General features: G+C 48.0%; 1 protein-coding gene across 1 annotated transcript in view; it reads left to right on the top strand.

Annotated features, from left to right (window-relative positions):
* Positions 1-13,344, top strand: part of COL4A1 (collagen type IV alpha 1 chain) — a 146,345-nt gene that overhangs the window by 112,180 nt on the left and 20,821 nt on the right. The window contains exons 43-45 of the mRNA XM_039517805.1: positions 5,978-6,028; positions 6,898-7,083; positions 8,097-8,230. Of these exons, the coding sequence (XP_039373739.1) occupies positions 5,978-6,028; positions 6,898-7,083; positions 8,097-8,230 (371 nt within the window). The remainder of the gene's footprint in view (positions 1-5,977; positions 6,029-6,897; positions 7,084-8,096; positions 8,231-13,344) is intronic.

The raw sequence follows: 13,344 nt of genomic DNA, 5'->3' as shown, positions 1-13,344 counted from the left end.
GAACTGACACCTGCGTGAGGACTGAGTTACGCTGAGCGCACCAGCAGGAGAAACGCTTCCACTTGGCCAGATATGTCATCCTCGTGGAAGGCTTCCGACTGCCCAAGAGCACCTGTTGGACCGAGGCAGAGCAACGCAACTCAGACTGGCTCAACCTCGCAGCAACCATGCTGTGAGGTGAAGAGACTGCAAGTCTGGATGGTGAAGTCTGCCGAAGTCCTGTGTTATGAGATCCGGCCAGAGTGGCAGGGGGATCAAGTCTGCCACTGAGAGGTCGAACAACATGGTGTACCAGTGCTGCCTCGGCCACGCTGGAGCAATCAGGATCAGGTGGGCGCTGTCCCTGCGAAGCTTGAGTAGGACTCTGTGGACCAGCAGGAATGGTGGAAAGGCGTAGAGTAGATGCTTCTTCCACGGGATGAGGAAAGCGTCTGATAGGGAGCCCGGAGAGCGTCCCTGGAAGGAGCAGAACACCTGGCATTTCCTGTTCTCTCGGGAGGCAAAGAGGTGTATGTGAGGAAACCCCCACTTCCGGAAAACAGAATGGATGACATCTGGACGAATCGACCACTCGTGAGACAGGAAGGATCTGCTGAGGTGATCCGCCACAGTGTTCTGGACTCCTGGGAGAAAGGACGCTACCAAATCGATCGAGTGGGCTATGCAAAAGTCCCAGAGGTGGAAGGCTTCTTGACAAAAGAGGGATGAGCGTGCTCCGCCCTGCTTGTTTATGTAAAAAATGGCTGTTGTGTTGTCCGTGAATACTGACACACAACAGCCTTGGAGATGTTCTCGAAACACCTGGCATGCTAGACGCACCGCCCTCAGTTCCCGCACATTGATGTGTAAGGCTAGCTCTTGAGTTGACCAGAGGCCTTGAGTGCGTAGGCCCTCGAGGTGAGCACCCCAACCCAGAGATGATGCGTCCGTGGTTAGGGCCATCGAGGGTTGAGGCGGGTGGAATGGTATCCCTGCACAGACTAGAGTGGGGTCTAGCCACCAGGTTAGGGAGCCCAGAACCTTCTGGGGAATAGTGAGCACCGAGTCCAGGCTGTCCCTGCATGGCCGGTATACTGAAGCAAGCCAGGTTTGAAAGGGACGGAGATGTAGCCTGGTGTGTTTGGTCACGAAGGTGCAGGAGGCCATGTGACCTACTAGACTGAGGCAGTTGTGCACCAACATTGTCAAGAAGGTTTGAAGACCTCGAATAATTGTAGCCATTGCTACAATGTGGGAGGCAGGCTCTGGCCAGATTGGAGTCCAGAACTGCTCCGATGAAGTCTATTCTCTGCAAGGGTGTCAGAGTCAGGGGCGGCTCTAGGATTTGCGCTGCCCCAAGCACGGCGGCACACCGTGGGGGGCGCTCTGGCGGTCGCCGGTTCCGCTGCTCCGGTGGACCTCCCGCAGGCATGCCTGCGGATGCTCCACCGAAGCCGCGGGACCAGCGGACCCTCCGCAGGCACGTCTGCGGGAGATCCACCGGAGCCGCCTGCCGCCTTCCTGCAGGACGCTGCCCCAAGCGCGCGCTTGGCGCGCTGGGGTCTTGAGCCGGCCCTGGTCAGAGTAGACTTCTCTGTGTTGATCAGTAGTCCTAGGCTCCTGAAGAGGTCTTGGACGATGCACAGGTGGTGTGACACTTGTAACTGGGAGGTCCCTCAAATGAGACAATCCTCGAGATACGGGTAGACGTGTACCCGACGATGCTGGAGGGAGGCGGCGACTACTGCCATGCATTTCGTGAACACTCGCGGGGCCGTAGAAAGGCCGAACGGAAGTACAGTGAACTGAAAGTGTTGATGGTTGACCACAAAACGGAGGTACTGTCTGTGTGGTGGGTAAATTGCGATATGGAAATATGCATCCTTCATATCGAGGGCGGCATACCAGTCTCTTGGATCCAGGGACGGGATAATGGCCCCAGGGTTACTATGCAGAACTTCAACTTTATCATGAATTTGTTGAGTTCTTTCTCTAGGGATCGGGATCGACGTTCCTCTGCCTTGCCTTGGATTAGGAAAGGGAAGTAAAACTTGCCCCTCATGTCTTTTTTTTGGCACTCTGGCACCTCCATATCTAGGCGGGACTGGCCCTCTTTCTGGGTGGGGAGAGGAGTGAGGAGGAGGAGAGAGGAGGAGGGAGGGAGGAGGGTGGGTGGGAAAAATAAAATGGAGGTGGTATCCCACCATCACCATGCCCCAGCAGGAGAGCAGTGGAAGAAGTTAGGGACCACCAGGAGAGGAGGAGGAGAGAGAATGGAAATGGAGAAGAGGAAAGGATCCAGGAAAGTGGACTCCCCGCCCAAAAGCCCATCAAAGTCTGCTGGGCCCCCTTGGGCCCGTGGGGTTTTGATTTTGACCCTTGGGGTCAGACTGCTGCCTCGACGATCTCTACCTACCTCCCTCTGCTGAGTCCTGCTAAGCGCGCGCAAGGCGGGGCGGGTTGGTGTGGCTGGGACCAGGTCCTGTCCGCGGTCACTGGTGTGGTGCATTCCACATTACACATCGATTGTCCTTTCTCCTTTTCTTTGTGCAATGATCTTGTCTCAGAAAGGCCCTGGCTGGCCCTGGCCTTGAAGGCCTGAAAAAGTTGTTTGTAATTCAGAAGGAGGGCCTGCTGCTGAGCCAGGAGGAGATCCTCGCCTCATCACTGACACCACAGTTCTGTCTGGCTGCAGCCAGTCTGCTGCAGAGAGAGGAGGGGAGAAGTAGTTTCACCTTTTTCTCCCTCTCCTCCTCCTGACGTGAATTCTGTAGGAAGACTGTCTGGGAGAAGCTGTCTAAACTTTCCCCACAGGTTAAACCTATTAAAGTTATACCTGCTTAGGAGGGCCTTGCTTGTGGACTCTGGAAGGCCTGCCTTAGGCCTTTAAGAGGAGGCCTATGGCGCCTATTGGCTTTTTCCTGGGGCAGAGGGAGGCTTGCTACTTTTCATTCACCGACATCATTCTAGAGGATTACTAGAGAGTAGAGAGATGAGTGATTAGAGAGGAGTGAGGAGATTTCTTTTCCTTTTTTAGACCTTTCTTTTCTCTGTCTGGCTGGGGGTCTGGTGGGGATGTTGCCAAATGGTATGGTGGTTGTGCTGTGGATGTGTGGATGCACATGAGAGCCACCACGGATAAGCCAGTAGGTACCTCTACCTCAGGATGTCCACTCTCCCTCTATCTCTCTCACTCCTCCCACCATTGGTCTCAAGAGGTCCTTGGAGGTTCTGATGGGAGAGGGATGGAGGAGAGGAGGATGTTGGCGGGAGGGATGAGGAGGAGGGAGTCGGAGGAGAGAGGAGGGCAGAGAGGAGGAGAGGGAGAGGGGCCCTGGAGGGACCTGGTGGGCTGTTGTATCAAGCTGGGCTGTGGGGCTGGTCATGGGGGCTGGGGCACCGGGGGGTGGGTACGGCCCCTGGGGGCTGGCTGGGGCTGGGGCGTCTGCTCGTGTTCTGCACGGGGGAAGGCCGAGCTTGGGTGTGGAACCATGGTGTTGGTTGTGCTTGCTGGGGGGCCCATGTGTGGGGCTCTGGTTCTGGGGATCTATGCTCTGGGGCTCTGTGTCTCTAAATATATATGGGGGGACCTCCCAACTGGCTCCTGTCTATAGAGCTAGCTACCCCTGAGGACAGACATGTGTGTGTGTGTGCATGGCAGCGGTGTGAGGTGCGACTGAGGAGGAGTCCCGGTTCTGGTTGTTCTGGGCGGGCGCGGGGCCGGTTCGAGTGGTACGGTACGGGGGGCGAGTGCGGCAGGGGTCCCGGGCCTGGGGGCGGGCGGAGCGCCGGTGCCGGCTCGGGAGCCGGCGCGGCTGGCGCCGTGCGCCGGGAGGGCGCCGCGCCGTGCGGGGTATCTGTAGGCCGGGAGGCGGCCGGTACGTCCGCGCAGAGGTGCCAGAACCGGATGGTGCCGGGCGGCGGATCGGGACCGGAGACATCGGATCCGGGGGCCGGGGATTGCGGGCGGGGGCGGGACGGCGGCGGGGAGGATCTCCGGGCGCAAGGCAGGCTTGCCAATAAATTGGATGACCCGCACCGGCGGTGCCGGGGGTTAAGGCAGCGCGGTCTCCGTCATCGCGATCAACTCCCGTGCCGTGGAGAAGGTCTCCGGCGTGGATGGGAGAACGAGCTCGACCACGGCGTGAGCCGGGGAGCTTTCAGGCACCGGACTCAACGGCCCTTGCGGGACCGGAATCGACGGTGCCGCACTCTGCGGTGCCGCACTCGGTGGTGCCGCACTCAGCAGTGCCGCAGCAGATGACAGTGCCGGGTGATCCGTTGTCGACGGGCGCTCCTTCTGTGGTGCGGGTGGTGCCAAAGCCGCCGGAGCGCTGTGTTGCTTCCTGGGCCACGGGGACAGGGAGCGGTGCCGAGCAGATGTCGGTGCCGGTGAGGGTCGGTGCCGTGGCCCCTTCGCAGTACCAGAGCGGTCCAGAGCCGAAGGAGCGCTTGGTACCGACGTTGTAGGACTAAGTGCCGCCTCCATGAGGAGCTGTTTCAGTCGAAAGTCCCGCTTTTTCTTCGTCCTTAGTTTAAACGACTTACAGATGCGGCACTTTTCAGGAAGGTGGGATTCCCCTAGGCACTTGAGGCAGGAGTCGTGGGGATCTCCTATTGGCATCAGCTTTTGGCATTCCGAGCATGGTTTGAATCCCGGTGACCTGGGCATGAGCCCGGCAGCGGGGTGGAAGAAAGGGGCTAATCCCCGATCCCCTCTTCAACTATATACACTAACTATATATATACAACAACTAACACTAACTACAACTGTAAAAACTCGAACTATAAACACAATTAACAGTAAAGAACCAATGAGAAAGCTAGGGAAGTGGAGATCAGCAAAGCCGCACTCCACAGTTCCAAAGACCGTCACGGGCGGTACGAAGCAACTGAGAGGCCGTTGGGTCAGCAGGGGTATATATCTGGCGCTGTAACGGCGCCACTCCAGGGGGCGACCCAGCCGACCCGCCAAGTGTTGCTAGGGTAAAAATCTTCCGACGAACGTGCGCACGGCGCACGTACACCTAATTGGAATCGATATGAGCAAGCACTCAAAGAAGAACTTTTACTTCAAATAAACATAAAATGTCATTTTGGTTTTTAAAACCAAAATATGTAAACAACATTTAGTCTATATGAAACAAAAAAATTGTTTCAAAATTTCTGTGGGAAAAACACGTTTTCATCAGAATCAAGAATATCTCCTCTTAACTCCCATTGACATACATTGACAAGGACTGCAGCATCAGACCCCTAAAGTGGGCATGGATATTTAAATCCAACAGAATGTTATATTCTTCACATGAGCATTCCTGAAAAGGTATAAATTGGAGGGGAAAGAACCATGTGTACAGTTAGTGCAGTTTGGACCAAATCTTGAGATCCTTACTCAAAATTTCAGTAAAGTCAAAAGGGGTTTGTCTGAATAAGGACCTCACAATTTGGCTCTTTATGACTTAAAAATGAGCATGCAAAAAAAAAAAAAAAGAGAGACTGAGCATCCTGCACCAACCACCATCAACAAATTATACCTAAACTAAAGAGCATTAGTTAGCCCTCACACTAAATAATCTTCTCTTAGTTCATGTAGCGCTAGGGAGTCCTGAACCAGCTTTGATGGAGATGAGCGCCTTTAGTTAGTTGCATTGTACATCAGTGTTAGCTTGATAGAAAAACTGTTGCAAAATCTGGCAGTATTTTCAAGATTTGCTTTTTAGGAAATCTTTTCCCATAACCAATTTGCTGTGAAATATTGAAGCTGTCTCATCCTTTCTTCATTATTGTTACGGTGGTGGCACACAGGGGCCTCATTCACAGATAGGGCCCCATTGTGCTAGACACAGTGAAATACATAACAGAAAGACAGTGCCTGCCCAGAAAACCTTGTGCATAAACCATTCATTTCCAAGTGCTGGTGTCTGTTTTTGTAATAAATATTAATTATGCATTAAATGTAACTACTGTCTTGTCTTTCTTTTACTGCTGTCACTTGTAGGTATTCCAGGTAGAGGACTTCCAGGATTTCCTGGTACAAAAGGAGATAAAGGTAATATAAAATAAAAAAAGTTTTTAAAACTTAATTCTGTAGTTCAAACACATGTGCAACTGCATTCTCTTATGTGCTCCACTATTTAAATCTGGAAGCAAAAACTTGAGGTGTCAGTTACTAATTTCTATTATAGTAGCAGCATCTTAGACATCAATTAGATATGCCCTAAATAGGTAAATATTCTTAGTGTGGAATTTACTGCAAGCTGTGTTGTGGTGAGAACTCCTTTATTTGTATTGCGTGGAGTGCTTTTGAATTTGAAGTCCTTCTGTTTCCATACTAATTTTGTAAAAATCAAAGTCTAGCTGTTTTTCCTTTCTTTTATCATTTTATTTTATTTTATTTTACATATTTTCACTAGCCAATAAAATACATTGAGTGAGCAATGAAAGTTTTAAAATAAGCTTTAAATTTACCTATTTATACAAACTTGGAAAAAATTCATAAGTTTTAAATGTCGATCTTGGTAAATCTATCCTCTTCTTCTGAACTAAACCCAGTTATCCTTACCCAAGCAAAACTTCCACTGCATAGACACCAGTGGAATTGTGGCTGATTAAGGACTTTAGGATTTAGCTCATAAGAAGGTTTAGGTGTGAGTGCAGTGGATGAAGGTGGTGGAAGTGGGTGAGCAATAAGCCGCAAGCAATTTAGCTAGCCAGACCCTTCAGTTAAACTGACCATTTCTTTTACCTGATTCATGAAGATCTGGTAGAGAATAATGAAATTTCCTGAAAGAATTTCATTGTAATCCAAATGTCTAAAGGAAGATAAATATTTACCATAGAAATAAAGGTTATCAGCCCATAATGATGCAACGATATCATCCTTTGTCTAACTACTTTGGGGGCTGTTTTAAATCTTAGGTGCAAAAGGTGATGTGGGTTTTCCAGGATCCCCAGGAAGCCCGGGGATTCCTGGCTCAAAAGGAGAAGCAGGATTTGTTGGTCCACAAGGTCCTTCAGGCCAACAGGGCACTCCCGGACTACCAGGGAGATCAATGGGAGGTCCTAAAGGAGACAGAGGATACCCAGGTCAACCTGGACTTTCAGGTAAGTTATTAAAAATCTATGAACTGTAAAATATCTAATGTTTATGGTGATGATACGAGTTTATTATTTATTTTTATTACTAGTCGGTACTAAGGATATTAGTGATATCTCCTTTCTATTAATAATATAATTTCATATTGTTTTGTATTAAAGTCTTTATTATGTTTCTTACCCTTTTATAGATTTTTTTTTAATATAAATTGAAATCTTCCTAGTTGTCCTAGAAAAGCATTCTCCCAATGGACAGATTTGCAGTGTATCCTAAAACTGATCTGCCTTTGGGGTAGTTTAATCTCCCCTCTTAACTCATTCCATCCGTGAACCCCCTTGACCCAGAGCACTTTATCTGCAACTCCGATGTGCTTCATCTAGGGTTTTATTAGTGGCTTTGTACCAGAGAGTGCAGTCGTCTTTGGCAAGCCATAGATGGACATACCATAGCTGATGCTGCTGGGTCCCAGCCTGATGATGTATTTGAAAATTGGAGATAAGGCCTTGAGTTGGCAGTGGAAGTGGATTAGAAGCCAATGACGAGTGTGGAACACAGGAGTGATTAGCTCATAGCACCATGGGTTGCCAAGTTCTGCATGAGCAGTAGCCTCTGCATTGCTTCTTTTTCTGCCTCAGATACAATGAATTACAGTAATTCAGTTTGGAGAAGATTAATGTGTGGATCACTATTGCAGATCCTTGTCCAGAGAAAATGTGAAGCCTCCTAGCTTCATATAGCCTAAGGAGAAATAAGGTATTTCTTGATCCTTTCTCAACCTGCTTCTCCAGTAGCAGTGGTGAGCTCAGCAGGACCCTAAAGCTCTGAAACTATTATAACTGGAAACTGAACCATTGGATAAGTAGGTCCATTACCTAGTTAGTGGTTGAAGCATTCCTGCTCCTTACCAGCTTTACTTTGATCTTGCCCACCTTTAACTTGAACCATCTGGTCCTAATCCAAATACTGATGTCTTATAGAAAACAAATTTGCCAAGAAACTTTTGCCCACCCCTCCATTGTAGGTGTACCAGGTCCAATGGGACCACCAGGATCTCCGGGCCTGGAAGGAGCCAAAGGAGAAAAAGGAAACACGGGTTGGCCTGGAGCACCTGGAAGACTTGGAATCAAAGGTGATCCGGGATTCCAAGGCATCCCTGTAAGTTACTTTAACTACCTTAGTGATTTCTCCAGTGTATCTCAGTAGCACATAGTGGTCATTTTAGTTCTTCCAGTTAATGGACGTATTAATCATAGATATTTCTTTTTCAAACTAATAATACTTTATATCCAGAATGCTTTCAGACTCTCTGCTGACTGTGTAAAGTCTGTTTCAAAACATTTCAATTCTCTGTTTTAAGGGCTGCCTAACAATGAGTTAATGAACTTATTAGAACTTTATAGGCAGAAAATAACACCATACAGACAACCAGCATATAGTTTACGGTGTATTAATGGTACATTGTGGCTACAGCTCATCAATGAGTTGCAAAATAATTTGTATTTCATTTTAAAGATTGCATATTTCACAATAAATTGCATACTGAAAATATCTGAGCTATTTGGGTAAGATATGAAACCTTTCAAATTAAGTAAGTGTGCTTTCAGTTCTGCCAATGATGAACTATAGCTGTTGATGTAGAAATTGAAACAAGTAAAGATATAAGTACATTTTTGTCATATATCAGTCCTCTTCTCCCAGCCCCTAAAAAATCCCTTCAATACTGCCGTGCATCTCCACCTACTAGAAAGAATGAGGTGAAAATCTCTGTCCACTAAAATCTACAAGGCTCTATACTAGGGATCTCAAATTCAAATTACCACGAGGGCCACATGAAGACTAGTACATTGGCCCGAGGGCTGCATCACTGAAACCTTTTCATAAATGATACAAAAGTATAGTCAAAAATGAAAAAAATGAAGAGTAATGTAGTATGCTATTAAAAGTCAATATATTCACTTTTTTAAAACTGTAATGCAAAGGGGGGTTTTAATAAAATTTAACTCCTGTAACTATTCCTTATGTGGTCAGTAACACTGATGATGATCTTCACCAGGGGTCTCAAACACGCGGCCTGTGGAGTTATTTCCTGCAGCCTGCCATAGGCGCCAACTCTCTCCTGCACTGTGTAACCCTTTTCACTCCCCTCGGTCACAGCACAAAGTTGAGAGGAAAACTGAGGCTCGCCTAGGAATTATAAAAATGTTACAGAAAATTTCCAGCAAAGAGTCTTGTGGCACCTTATAGACTAACAGACGTTTTGGAGCATGAGCTTTCGTGGGTGAATACCCACTTCGTTGGATGCATGCATGTATTCACCCACGAAAGCTCATGCTCCAATACGTCTGTTAGTCTATAAGGTGCCACAAGACTCTTGGCTGCTTTTACAGATCCAGACTAACACGGCTACCCCTCAGAAAATTTCCACTTCATCACAGACACTGTCTAGTGTCCCAACAGAGAGACCCCTGGCCAATGGGGCGGGGGACCTCTGGGTTCCCAGCACCCCTAACAGAGAGACCCCTGGGCAATGGGGGATGGTGACCGGTGCCCCTAAATAACAGTACTTGGCAGTAACCCCACCAGCACCCCGCAGACCACTGTGGATACCTCAGAGATGTAGACCTCTGGCATGAACGGTGAGGAGGAGGGAGGGAGATGCGGTGGGGCGGGGCAATCTGGCTATGCCATGAGCCAGAACCTATAGAGACTCTGCTGCAGCCTAGCCAGTCCCACTAGCCAGGCATGGGCAAGCACAGTGCAAGACATGGAATCTTGGAAAAGCGAGTGCATGCATTTTCCCTTTTAATGTTTAAATGTAAAGATGGTGCCTGGTCCATCCCAGGTTACTGAAGACATGTATCGACTTTTCATTATTTTACTTATCTGAGAAGAGGTAGTAGTACAACAAACGGAGGTAGATTTGTTATCTTCTTTTCATTCCCCTGTAGGATTAGGTATTGGAGGCCCTGCGGAGCAGGTTGTTGTTGTACCTAGGAATGTCCCTTGTGTCCTCCTGAGAGATCTTGATGAAACTTTCATAGAGTTACTCTGCAGTTCTCTCCTGGAGGTTTCTGGGGATGTCCATCTTATTTCTTCTTCAGTAGTAGGTCACTTTTCCACACTGCTCAGCAATGATTTTGGCAGGGCAGAGGGATAGCTCAGTGGTTTGAGCATTGGCCTGCTAAACCCAGGGTTGTGAGTTCAATCCTTGAGGGGGCCACTTAGGGATCTGGGGCAAAAATTGGTCCTGCTAGTGAAGGCAGGGGGCTGGACTAGATGACCTTTCAAGGTCCCTTCCAGTTCTAGGAGATTGGTATATCTCCAATTATTACCTTTAGGCACCATTGTAGTAAGCAGGCTAGTGGCAGGTGGTCTGGGGTGGCTTTGGGATTCCTGCAAAGGCTGTGTTTTCTGTGTCGCTGTGACACTCAGGAATGAGATATCAGCTAAAATCACCACCACCTGTGAAAAATAGTGCCAGCACTCAGTGCCGTTGCCCTGTACTTGTACCTATTGAAATAGGGACCATATTGTTTTATGCAACCAAAAATGTTAATACCCTCCTCCTTTTCCCCGCACCTGGCCTCTCGCTGACAATACTCACCATGGCTGGGGCGGGAGAATAGTGCTGTGCAGAGGCGTGCCGCAGCTGAAGTAGCAATAAGTATGTCTTATTACAAATTTTTATGAGAATGAGGGAAGGGAGTTTTGAAGCTTATCTTTCACTTTCCATTGTGACTGTACATACAATTATACATATTTCCATTTTATCTGGAGCTGCTGCTGTTGCAAGCCTTGAAGAGTGACCCTCCACACCTGGGGAATGCCGGACCCTATTGAAGAGGGGAAAGAAGAGGATGAGGGATGATATGTTCTGTGAGATCTTGCAAACCAGTGCTGCACTGGACTGTGAACAAAGGGTCTGGTGGGCCAACATGGCAGACAACATGGAGAGAGATAGAGAGGCCAGGAGAACGTGGAGAAAGACCAAAGAATCTTATCAGGAAAAAGAAAGAGAGATGCACCGGGACATAATGAGGCTTCTCGGGCAGCTAACACAAATGCTGCTGACCCCAGCTGACCAACAATCACAAACTTGCCACCCTTCACAGTCCCTGGAGAAGTCCATGGTGGCAGCTCCTTGCGCCCCTCAAAAATCCTCTTGGAACCATGGATCTCATCCCTAGCCCTACCACTCCATGCCAGGGGACAGTAAGGACAACCACATCTTCACATCCATGACCTATGAAAGGCACAGTTGGTGTATGTATCCAAAATGGACTGCATTTCTGCATTGAAATGGACAGAACTGCTTGCTGCCTTTCTAAATTTAAAGTTGCGTTCAGCTAATTTATGTTGGAAGTTGGTATTGTATTGTTCCTTTTCCTTCACATTATTTCATTTCACAGCTTTTGTCAGTGAATGCAGGTCTATATTTTGAAAATAAATTTATTGTTATGGTTCACCCCACATACTGCAGAATGTGTGGCAGGATGCAAAGCTCCTAGAACTTGTAAGTGTACAGTACCCCAGAGGTCATAGATTCAAGGAAACACCCAGTCATAGGTGTAAATGTACAACAAGCACTGCATAATTCATAGTTTCAGTGAAAGACAGTGTTATAAATGTGCAGTAAAACAGAATAATTCATAGGTTCATTATAAGACAAAAAGAGTTCTATGTATAAATGTACACCACGCACAGTTCCTAACAGCTCACAACCCTTCAGGGCGAGAGCACAGTCAAGCACAGCACATTACTGCGCCTGACCATGGAAATGCTCTTTCAAAGCCTCCTGTAACCACATAACTCCACACTGAGGTCTTGTAATGGCCCTTGTGTTTGGCAGTTCAGAGTCAGCAGACATCTCCTCTACCCTGGCGGGAACTCCCCTGCCCCCTTTGCCTCATATAGATAATGCAGCAGACAACAGGCAGCTATTTTCCTCACTGAGATCCAATCTACCAAACACATTTTGTCATGCTTCATCTGTCATTTTGCACCTGCTGAGCTGGTAGTTGAATCTTTCCTTGGTGCTGTCAAGGTGGACAGTGTACAGCTTCATAAGCCAAGGGAGCAAGACTTAGGCTGGGTCTTCCAGAATCACTATTGATATTTCAACATCACCACTGGCAATTCGGGGGTCATGAAAGAATGTCCCTACTTGCAGCTTTTGGAAAGTCATGAGTTCTGAAAGACGCTACTGTCATGAACCTTCCCTGATCAGACCTCATTGATGTTGGTGAAGCATCCCCAGTGATCCACCGATGCTTGCATAACCATAGATAAGTCACCATTTCTGTTGATGTACTCTGTGGCAAGTGGGCCGGTGCCAAAATAGGGATATGCATGCTGTCTATTGCCTCACCACAATTTGGGAACCTGATTGCTGCAAATCCATCTACTATGTCCTGCCCATTTCAAGAATCACAGCCCTGCATAACAGAAGACAATGAATGGCCTTACACACTTGCATGACAACAGCCTCCACTATGGATTTTCCAGCTCCAAAATGATTTCCCACTGACTGGCAGCAATCCAGAAATGTAAGCTTCCAGAGTGTGATCGCCACTCACTTCTCAACTGTCAACACTCTTGCTCTTATTTTGGTGTCCATGTGCTGGAGGAACATAAATCCGGAAATGTAGCTTTGCACGTCTGAAAGTTCTGCAGCCACTGCTTGATGTCCGAAATCTGCATTATGGTGCAGTCCCACCAGTCAGTGCTCATTTCTCCAGCCCAGAAGCTGTGCTCCACCATTGGCAGTTGCTCCATGAATACCACCAATGACCTTGTTTTTCACTGTGTCCCTCAACAACTTGTCCTCAAAGAAATTGTCATGTCTCCTGTTGTTATAATTCTTCTTGCGGCTCTGATAGTACCAGAGAATCATGCGGCTTGTATTTGCAACACTCACGAGAATGGTACAGAGGTATGGCGATCCATGCTTCTGTCAGAGATAGCAAATACCAAACAGTGCCATGTGGTTTGTGGGATCTTAAAAAAAACAGCCACATAATTATGGGATATGGATGGCATTATAGGATATGAAGAAAGTTGCATGCTGGGAACTTGACTCCTAGCTCCCAGAGATCCCTAGGTGAGTTATTTATATAGCACAACACATTGCAAAAACTTCCCAGAAGGCAATGTGCCAGATGGCAGCACGTGGCACACTGGGATACCTGCTCATAATGCACCACACTTTGCATCGACATAAGTATTCCTGGTGAGTGCATGCAGCGCCGTTGTAAGCAGCCAAGTGTGCA

The sequence above is a fragment of the Mauremys reevesii genome, linkage group 1, assembly GCF_016161935.1.
Source record: "Mauremys reevesii isolate NIE-2019 linkage group 1, ASM1616193v1, whole genome shotgun sequence".
NCBI lineage: Eukaryota > Metazoa > Chordata > Testudines > Geoemydidae > Mauremys > Mauremys reevesii.
Note: the sequence above shows the minus strand (reverse complement) of the source record. Positions and strands in the feature narration are given on the sequence as shown.